The sequence below is a fragment of the Juglans regia genome, chromosome 5 (assembly GCF_001411555.2).
Source record: "Juglans regia cultivar Chandler chromosome 5, Walnut 2.0, whole genome shotgun sequence".
Taxonomy (NCBI): domain Eukaryota; kingdom Viridiplantae; phylum Streptophyta; class Magnoliopsida; order Fagales; family Juglandaceae; genus Juglans; species Juglans regia.
The window spans coordinates 3,554,550-3,565,508 of NC_049905.1; the positions used below are offsets into that span (position 1 = coordinate 3,554,550).

The 10,959-nt window shown below is 37.8% G+C and overlaps 1 protein-coding gene across 1 annotated transcript; it reads left to right on the forward strand.

The window, feature by feature from the left end:
* The first annotated feature begins 2,558 nt into the window (after nt 1-2,558).
* Nucleotides 2,559-4,169, forward strand: LOC109011919. The gene is made up of 3 exons (XM_018993348.1): nt 2,559-2,786; nt 2,881-3,222; nt 3,885-4,169. Exons 1-3 carry the CDS (start codon nt 2,559-2,561, stop codon nt 4,167-4,169), a joined length of 855 nt encoding a protein of 284 aa, XP_018848893.1.
* Nucleotides 4,170-10,959: the final 6,790 nt, after the last annotated feature.

The window sequence follows — 10,959 nt, forward strand, 5'->3', positions numbered from 1 at the left end:
GAAAGGGAGAGGAAGACACATTGGGTTTCTTGGCATCAAATGGGAAAGGCAAAATCAGTAGGAGGGTTGGGATTCAGTGAATTTGAAAGTTTTAACAATGCTTTATTAGCTAAACAAGTTTTTAACAAATCTCCTTGGCATCTTAGGTTCTTAAAGTGAAATACTTTCCTACAGGATTCTTGAAGGCAAAGGTAGGTGGCACTCTGTCATTCATCTGGAGAAGCATTTGTTCAGCTAGACACTTGATCGAAAAGGGTTCTATTTGGAGAATTGGTAATGGCCAGAGTACTCTCATTTGGCAAGACAGGTGGTTGCCTATTCCCTTTAGTTACAAGGTCCAATCTGTACCACAAATTCTACCTGGGGATGCCAATGTGGCTTCTATTATCAACCATACTATGAAAGAATGGAAGAAGGATTTGGTTAAGGAGATGTTTCGAGAAGCTGAAGCTGAAACCATCAATAAGATCCCAATCAGTTCCACTGGTGCAGAGGATAAATTAATCTGGTTAGGAACCAAAGATGGAGTCTTTACAGTAAAGAGTGTATACCATCTACAAAAGGAGCTAAATTCACTAAGGTATGGTCAGCCATCTTCTATTGTTAAAAAGAAAATTGAGTGGACTAACTATTGGAACTTTCAAATTCCAAATGCTGTGAAGACTTTTTTGTGGAGATCTTGTCATGAGTCTTTACCTACAAGGTTTAATCTGGCAAAGAAGCAAATCTGTGAATCCCCTAAGTGTCCTATATGTTTGTGTGAGATTGAAACTGTGATCCATATTTTGTGGAATTGTCCATCTGCTATGGATGTGTGGAGTCAAGGTCCATCTGGTTTGCTAAAAGGTTCTATCAGGGCTGGAAATTTTGGTGAATTACTTGAGGCACTAATCTCAACCTGTGATCAAGAAACTATTGAATTATTTGCTTTAACAGCAAGGAACATTTGGCATAGGAGTAATCTATTTATTTTTTAGAACTCTTTTACTCATCCCTTTGAATTGATGCAAATAGCCTAGAAATCTCTACAAGACTTCAAAGCTGCTCAACTCAACTATAATACATCTTCTCGAGGGATGATAGAGGAGAAATGGATCTGGAATCCTCCTCCTCTAGGTGTAACCAAGATCAATTGGGATGCAGGATTGAGTGCAGTACAAGGCAAGGCCAGTTTTGGTATAGTAGCCCATGATTCTCAAGGGAAAGTGATGGCTTCCAAAAAAATTTCCGGAGCAAGTTTTTTTGATCCTTTACTTGCAAAAGCTCAAGGTGCTTTATATGCTGTAGAACTAGCTCTAGAATTGGGATGCGGTTCAATTATCCTGGTGGGTGGTTCTCTTTCAATTGTCAAATGCTTAGAGCAACCAATGGATAGATGGGATCGGGTAGGGATGATTCTGAATGACACTAAGATTGAACTTTCAGGTTTAGTGAGTTGGGAAGTACTATTTGTTAAAAGAGCTGCTAATGTTTATGCTCATCAACTCGCAAAAAGTTGCAATACCTGAGGATGTAGTTGCTTTGGTTGTTAGTCCAGAAATTTTGCATTCTGTAACGTTTGATGAAGTTTAATGAAGTTTATAGACAAGTACTCTCCAACTATTAAATTAACAAAACTTGTTATTTGTAGTAAGTTTTGATCCGTTAGAGTGAATTTTGATCCATTGTAAATAAATTCGTAGGAAACGAGGTTTCTTTTGCAAAGATGAAAAAATCATTGGAAATATCCATTATTTACGACGCAATTATGATCGTTGTAAAAATTCTCGTTGCAAATATATATATATCCCATGAATATTCTGATCAGCTCACAACTATAAGATATTTCAAACAATCTTATTCAATATGGATATATGCGAGCCATAACAATAATAGTAAACGATGTTAATGTTGGTTTTCCTTGGATTTATCGTGCGACATCTACGATCTCATTGTCTTTGTAATGTAGAGGAAGTTCTATCGATTGAGGTGCTTGAGAGAGGGAGGAAAAAAAAAAGGCTTAGACTCTTGTCTTGGGTAAATTGTGTGGGTGGGTGAGGGGAACAATATGTCTACTTGTGCTCTGGACAAAACGTTGGAACTTGGAAATCGACTCCAAGCAAATTAATTTGATACCCTTGTCTTACTGACATCCGAGATAGTTTAGTATGTATAGTCCATGGTGCTATTTGTTGGAATATACAAAACCAGATTGAGGCAATAGAGTTAAAGTCTCAAGAAGCCAAACAAAGAAGTTCCAAAGATGAAAGGGATCAGCATGACAGTTAAGTTAGTTTGAAGTCTTAAGAAGATGAGATAAGTTAGTTATGCCAGATGTTAAATTCTGTATGGTGTAGTCAGTTTCCTTAATCCACCAATGCGTGTATATAAATTGAAGTCATGTACAACTTTTTTATTCATTCAGTTGCTTAATAAGAAATGGCATTACGTTTTCCCTCAAAGCTTTTCTTCTAGTCCTCTATTTTCGATTCACAAATTGTAGAATTTTACATCGTATCATCGAGTATAAAATTCCCGCTGCTTTCTTGTTGATTTCTTGATATTTCTTTCTTGCGTCTATGGCAAATTCTTCTTCTTCTATGACAAATCCTTCTGATGCTTCTTCAAGTCCTTACTATCTTCATCCCAGCAACAACCCTGGAGCCCTTCTTGTTTTTGAAAATTTTAGTGGTGAGAATTATGTTGCCTGGAGTCGATCAATCCCCATTGCTCTCACTGTGAAGAACAAGACTGCCTTCATTGATGGAAGCCTACCTCAACCCAGTCCTAATGACACTCGTCTTCAAGTTGCTTGGCTGCTAGCAAACAATCTTGTTTTGTCTTGGTTAATAAAAAATTCACAGAAGTCTTCTTTACTTCAATAATGCATTTGATATTTAGGATGAATTAAAGGTTAGATACCTTCGCAATGATGGTCCACGAGTATTTACTTTGGAGAAATCGTTAAGCTCAATTTCTCAAGGCTCAAATTCAATCACTGAATATTTCAATGATTTCAAAACCCTTTGGGATGAATACATTAGTTATCATCCTCTTCCCACTTGTAGTTGTGGAATTATGGAAACTTGCACTTGTGCCATTTTAAAGAATCTTACTGATCACCAACAAGCAGACTATGTGATGAAGTTCTTGATTGGTTTACAAGATTCTTATTCAGCTATTCGAAGCCAATTGCTGCTTCTTGATTGGTTTTTTCTCTGCTACTGCAAGAAGAAAGCCAATGTTCTTTGACAAATGCAGTAGGTCTCCCTCTTGATTCTCATGCTATTGCTGCTGCACAACCATCCAAACAGATGTTTTCAAATGGCTCAACATTCAGCAAACTAAAAGGCAAACTTGATGTCATTTGTTCTCATTGTGGATATTCTGGCCACCTTGCAAACAAATGTTTTTAGATTGTAGGTTATCCTCCAAGATGGAAAGGTCCTTGAGGTAAAAGATTGCTTTTTACACGATTGCCCAATGCAAATGTTGCATCTTCTCTGGAGCAAACTTCAAATATCCCAAACATGCCCTTTTCTTAAGAGCAAATCCAAAATACTGCTTCTACATCAAGTAACCACTTAACATCCTTTTCTCTTGTTGCCTCTTCATTAACCATTAATTCCCCTTGGATACTTGATACTGAAGCAATAGATCATATGATCTGTTCTCCACATTTCTTCACTTTCATAAGGCTACCTACAAAACCTTTTTCAGTCCATTTACCAAATGGTCAATCTGTGCCTATAAGTTTTACTATAACTATGAAGCTTTCTTATGATTTAGAATTAGATAATGCCCTCTATATTCCCTCTTTCAACATCAATCTCATTTCTGCTTCAAGATTGACTAAAGACATTTATGTTGCTTTGTTCTTCTTTCAATCTAAATGTATATTGCAGGACCTCAGCAAATGGAAGATGATTGAGCTTGCTAAAGTCAGAACTGATCTATATCACCTCATAAATCTTCCTGTTGTCACAAAGAAGCACTTACCTGATTCAAACAACTTCTCTTCCACTGTTTTGGCTAATGCCTCTACCACAAATTCTGACATTTGGGATTTTCAGTTGGGACACCTTTCTCCTACCAGATTACAAGTCATTAGTTCTCTTGATTCTTTTGTTAAATCATCTCACAATCATGTCTGTGAGATTTGTCCTTTAGCTAGACAAAAGAAATTGTAATTTCCTGTATCACAAAATAATTCAAATAAAGCCTTTTAATTAGTTCATTCTGACATCTAGGGTCCATTTTCTACTACTTCTCATTTTGGTTACAAGTACTTCCTTACAATAGTGGATGATCATACAAGGTTCACTTGGCTTTATCTTATGAAAACAAAATCAGGCACTCAATCCTTACTCATCAATTTCATTGCTTATGTTCAAACTCAATTTAATACCCAAATACAAACACTTAGAAGAGACAATGGCCAAGAATTCAATGTGCCTACTCTTTATCAAGAATATGGCATAATTCATCAATTATTTTGTGTGGAAACTTCTGAGCAAAGTGGTAAAATTGAAAGAAAACACCAACATCTGTTAAATGTAGCTAGAGCCCTTCTTTTTCAATCCAAATTACCTTTACCTTCTTGGAGTGAGTGTGTATTAACTGCCACACATCTCATCAATCGAATCCCTTCATCTATACTCAACAATAGTACACCATATGCTCTACCTTTTCAAAAGCAACATGCATACAACTACCTTAAAGTCTTTAGTTGTTTATGCTTTGCTAGTACTATAAAAAACAATCGAGGCAAATTTCAACCTAGAGCTTCAAAATTCTTATTTCTTGGTTATCCACCTAATATCAAAGGATATAAAGTACTTGACCTTCTTACTCTCAAAATTTTTATCTCTAAAAATGTGATTTTTCATGAGTTTTTTTTTCCTTCCATACCAAATACTACTCATATACCTTTTGTTTTTCTTGATTTTCCTCAAGTATATGACTCCACAGTACCTATCACCTCTTCTTCTTCATCACCTTTCATTTCCCATGCACCTCTTACTTCCCGAGCCAATCTTGAACTTACAAGCCTTAGAAGATCTGAAAGAGTCAATAATCTTCCATCATATTTGCAAGATTTTTATTGTGGTAATATGACTCGGGCTCCTTCATTAACTCACGCATCTTCCAGTTGCTATATTCCTTCTCCTGGTAGGCCTCATTCCATTACTCCTTACCTCTCTACTACTAAACTGTCTCCTAAGCATAGATCATTTACTTTTGCTATGTCAAACACTTTTGAACCTAAGACTTTTAAACAGTGAGGGTGCTGAAACTGTTGGTTTTTTTTTTTTAAAAAAAAAAAAAATCTATTTTATGGTCTTTATCTACTTTACTGGGTTTGCTCTGCTTCCTTCTATATATATTTTTTTTTCTCAAAATTGCTTGTATATGTTATAACTGTATGATCACATATAACGTAGTTGACATGCCTAACTTTAAGACTTTGAGATAGAACTGGAGTTGACATAAATTTTGGGTCGTACTATTCTTCATGCCAGCATATTTGTTAGTGAAAATGAAGCCATCTTAAAGAAGGGAAGCCAGCCAATTGTTTTTATTTTTATTTTTTTATGTCAGGGAACCTCTCCAAGGCAGGACCCTTCAGACCCACCTCTGTAGAGTAAACTCCGGTCCTGTGCACTGCACTCTCGAAAGTTTTCCTACACATAACTGATTAAATCGCTGATTTTTCACAAGAGGGTGTGGTCCTAAAGAATTGTTTGCACCTATGAGATGTTGAATCTTGGATCTTGAAGGGAGTGATACCCCAAGACCAAGACATTTTATTTAATCAAAAGGCCATGCCCTACATGCTTTTCGGAAATAGATACAGGTTGTTAATATTCATTTTGTCAAACATTTTATTTTGAAATAACAGCCCTTTACTTGTGACTAAATTGAACTTGTTTGTAGAGCAAAGCAATATGCAAATAGGAAATTCCCATTAATAAACATGTCAATTTCTAAGTAACTTTGAAATTATTCAAGTCCCTAGTTATTATCAGTTATTCTTGCTGCTTATTCCAATAATAAATGTAGTGAATTAATTAATATAGACTATGATGCTACATTTGAAATTAAAGATATTAACGATTTCTCTAATGCTAAGTGAAGGTTTCTTTCAAAGTAGATGTATCATTAGGAAAGATACATGGCATCTGTGTGTTTGTGTCTCATGTTTATTTTTTGTTTTCTTAAGTACATCACTGCATATTTTTAAATGTAAGTGTTTTAAAACAACAGTGAAGTTTGCTATCTCTAATACTGTTCGTTTACTACATGTAGCTTATCTACTGTTTTTTTATTTCCTCACTTTCCCCTTTTGTTATTGAATATTAATATATAGATTCAACCATCATTTTAACATGCATTCGTGTAAGTGCATAAAGTTTGTTATTGATCCATCTGCAGCTCTTTGTGTGGAAGTTGTCGAGAAGAGAGATCGTAAACAAATGCATCTACAGCTCATGGGCGCCTTTAATTTTATTAATATATCAGACACACACACGAACACACACGCAGAGCTCATGGGTGCTTTTATATTTATTAATATATCACAGACACACACAAACAGACACAGACACAGAGACACACATAGACACAGACAAAGACACAAACACATAGGCATAGAGACACACAAATAGAGACACAAAGACGTAGACAGACAGACACAAACATAGAGACACACATAGACACAGACAAAGACACAAACACATAGGCATAGAGACACACAAATAGAGACACAAAGACGTAGACAGACAGACACAGACACACAGACAAAGAGAAAGACAAACACACAAACACAGACACAGACATAGACAGGCACACACACACACAAACACAGACACATACACAAAGACAGACACACAGAGACACAGACCGATAGACATACAGACACAGACATAGACACAAACATAAACACAGACACAGACACAGACACAGACACAAAGAGACAGACACAGACACAAACACACAGACACACACACACACAAACACACAAAAAGACATACATAAGAGCCATAGACACAGACACACATAGAGACACAGACACACACACACAGAGATACAGACACACACACACATGTAGAGACACAGAGACAGACACACACACAAACACAAACACAGACACAGACACAGAGACAAACACACAAACACATACAGACAGAGACAGACAAACACACAGACATAGACAGGCACACACACACTCACACACAGAGACAGAGACAGACACACAGACACAAACACAAACACAAACACAAACACAAACACAAACACAAATACAGATGCAGACAGAAACACAGACATAGACACAGACAGGCACACACACAAAAACACACAGACATAAGAGACACAGAAAAATAGACATAAGAGACACAGACACAAAGACACATACACCAATACAGACACACAGAGATACAGACACACACACATAGAGAAACAGACACAGACACACACACAGACACATAAACACAAACACATAGAGATAGACACATAGAGGTGAGGCGCCCCTGACTCCCATGTAAGGAAACACAGGAATCGAGACACCGGGAAGATGACAACACGGTCACGCATCCCAACAATAGTGCCATCTGTGTGTACATACAACAGTGTACAAAAATAACACAGCGGATAAGTCAACTAAGTACCAGAATTTAAATACAATCTAAACATCACTAAAAGGGTTTAAAAAGTAGTCATACAGTCATCCAAAAATAAAGTTTAACACATGTACCAAAATACAAATGAGTGATCTCAAATCACTCCTCGGGCGGAGCCGACTCCTCAGGCTCACCCTCATCTTCATTTGCATCAAAATCTGCGTTACCATAAAACGGTACCGCAGGTAAGTATAAACCAAACAAACCTCAGGAATAAAATGCATTTAATGCAGCCAACATGCATGCATATGAAGAAATATGCATTTTCCTCAAAACATCATTTTCCCCAAAAATGATTATTTTCCAACACACGCCAAAATCTCAATTGGCCCAAAAATAATCCGTAAAACATTTTTCCAGAAAATGGTTTACACAAAATCCAACACACGCTATTTTCCCAGAAAATAGTCCATTTTTAACGTATGCACCATGATCTCCCCTATGGGTCATCCGCACACCCTGGCTTCGTAGTGATGCCCACTTCCGCGCCCAACACGTTTGTGGTAAAACATCAACTACACAACGAGCGATGCCCAGTTCCGCGCCCAGCGCGTACGTAGCCAAGCATCCTCTAGTCCCCGCCAGCAGAAGGACCCCATAGTCGGCACGACTCTCTCGTCCGATCTCATTGTCGCCCAGCGACAATCCAGGGGACGTCACTCAGTATATTACGCTCCCGAGTGACCAGAGGAGCTCCACCGAGATAATACCCCATCTTTGTGATACACACGCACCCAACAAATCATTTCACATGAAAATCCAGTTTTTAATAAACACATGAACATGAATGGAATACACGAAAACCCAGTTTCCTTTACAAACATGATCATGCATGAAATCATGAAATGTACATGTACCAACACTAATCAACAACCATCAATAACCAACCCAATCAATCCAACCAAACAACTTCATTCAGCAATCCATCCGACCCCCGTACTCCTCGAACTCAGTCCGAAAAAACCCATCAACAGTTTAAATACAGTGAAATGTGTTAGTGCAAAAATACATTAAATTCACAAGAATTCTTTGGAAAATACTTACAGTGTTATATAATAATTTCTGGAGGATCACAAAGGCGCAAGAAGTGGAAAAACAGCTGCAGAACAGTGTAAAATACACTGTGGCCATGGGTCACAGATACCCACTTTTCAACGGAGACAAACGAAGACCCAAAATCACCCAAATCGAAAATGTTGATGAATGTGCTTCACCGGTGACGGATCGGAGGTGGGGTTGGGTCCAATGGGTTGCCAAGAGGTCGAGGATGAAGTGGTGAGAAGATGGTGGCCAATGGTGGTGCGACGGCGGCGTAGCGGTGGAAAGAGTGCCGCGGCTTAGAGAGGCTCGTGGTGGCTAACGGCGGCGCGAATGGAGCTGAAAACAGAGGTGTGGCGTCGCTGGTGGGTGGGGAGGACGGTGGGCTAGGCGGTGTCGATCACCGCCGGCTCACGGCGGTGCTGGGTGGAGAAGAAGCAAACGGACGGAGAGAGGGAGGGGGAGCTGGGTCGCGCGCGGGAGTGAGAGACCGAAGGAGATATAAGGAAAAAGAAAAGAAAGAGAAAAGAAAATGAGAGGAAAGAAAAATGGAGGGAAAAGAAATGAGTCCAATCCTCATAACTTGGGTCACAAAAATGATCTAATGGAAACGATTTTAAAACAGCTAGTGAAATAAAATATTTCAAACGCAGTGATTAACATGAAAATAAATAATTAAACCCAATAATAAGTTAATTTAATTCGAGAAGAAATTTAAACACATAACAATAATTAATTTAACGAAAGCACTTCAAAAATAATTTAAACGTAATGGTAAAGTCAAATTGAAATAATTTAAATCCCACAGTAATTAATTAAATAAAGAGATTTTAAACGCATAACAATAATTAATAATAAAAAAGCACTTCAAAATAATTTTCACAAAATTAAAAATCATAAAATAAATCCACTAAAAAAATCCAACAATTTTAAAATAATAGAATAAATATTTGAATCCACAAAAATAATTCCTTCAGTAAAAATACACTAAAATACGGGGTGTTACATTCTCCCCCCATTAAATAAAATTTTATCCTCGAAATTGGCAAGGTCAACATTAAGACTAAGACAAGAATAAGATTCAACTAAGAGCAGACTTAAGAACATACCGCCAAAATAGTCCAGCAAGGCCACTCTATAAGCAACAAGCCCAACCTTCTCTACGATCTGAAAAGGGCCAACATATCTTGGACTAAGCTTTCCTTTCTTACCAAAGCACTTAACGACTTTCATAGGAGAGACTTTGAGATAAACCACTCACCTACTTTGAAGGATAAGTCTCTTCTTCTTGTATCTGCATAACTCGTCTAGCGACCTTGTGCTTCTGCCATTTTAATCCTTATAAACCGAACTTGATCTTTCATTTCTTATTATCTCAGGCCCAAACAATTTGATCTCGCCAACTTCATCCCAACACAAGGGCGATCTACACTTCCTTGCATACAAAACTTCATACGGGGCCATCTGAATGGAGGAATGAAAACTGTTATTATAAGCAAACTCAATTAGCGGCATATGATTCTCCCAACTCCCCTAAAATTCCATGACACAAGACCGCAACATAACCTCAAGAGCCTAAAGAGTGTGCTCTAATTGACCGTCTGTTTGAGGGTGGTACGCAGTACTAAACTTCAACTTAGTGCCTAAGGCTGCCTGCAAGCTCTTCCAAAAATGGGACGTAAACCGCAGGTCCCGATCCAACACGATACTCTTGGGTACTCCATGCAAACGCATTATCTCCTTGACATATAACCGAGTCAACTTACCCAAGGAGTCGGTATTATTAATAGGCAAGAAATGGGCACTTTACTCAACCGAACAATCACCCAAATTCAGTTCTTTCCACTAAGGGTCCTCGACAAACCCACAACAAAATCCATAGAAATATCATCCCACTTCCACTCTGGAATAGGGAGAGGTTGAAGTTTACTAACAGATCTTGATGCTCAGCCTTAACTTGACGGCATGTGGCACATTTCTCAATAAACATGGCGATATTCAACATACTCATTTTAGTCCCCCAATGACACATCACGACCAGTATTCCTAGGGTGACTATGCTATCCAAAATCTCATTTCCTCGAGAACCTTAATACCACATCCAATAAATTCCAATGATCAATAGCCCTTACAATAATATGCGCCAACCTCAATCAACTCCTATGCTACAATTTCTGAACCTCCATTGAATTCTACTTTTGGTAACCTAATAACCACTTCCAAAGTTAACCATCAATAACAAATTGCACAGCCAAATGAT

Coding starts and splice junctions, on each gene's coding strand:
- LOC109011919 (XM_018993348.1), top strand. CDS start 2,559: ATGGCAAATTCTTCTTCTTCTATGACAAATCCTTCTGATGCTTCTTCA. Junction 2,787..2,880: donor CTAATGACACTCGTCTTCAA/GTTGCTTGGCTG, acceptor TTTGATATTTAG/GATGAATTAAAGGTTAGATA. Junction 3,223..3,884: donor ACTGCAAGAAGAAAGCCAAT/GTTCTTTGACAA, acceptor TGTATATTGCAG/GACCTCAGCAAATGGAAGAT.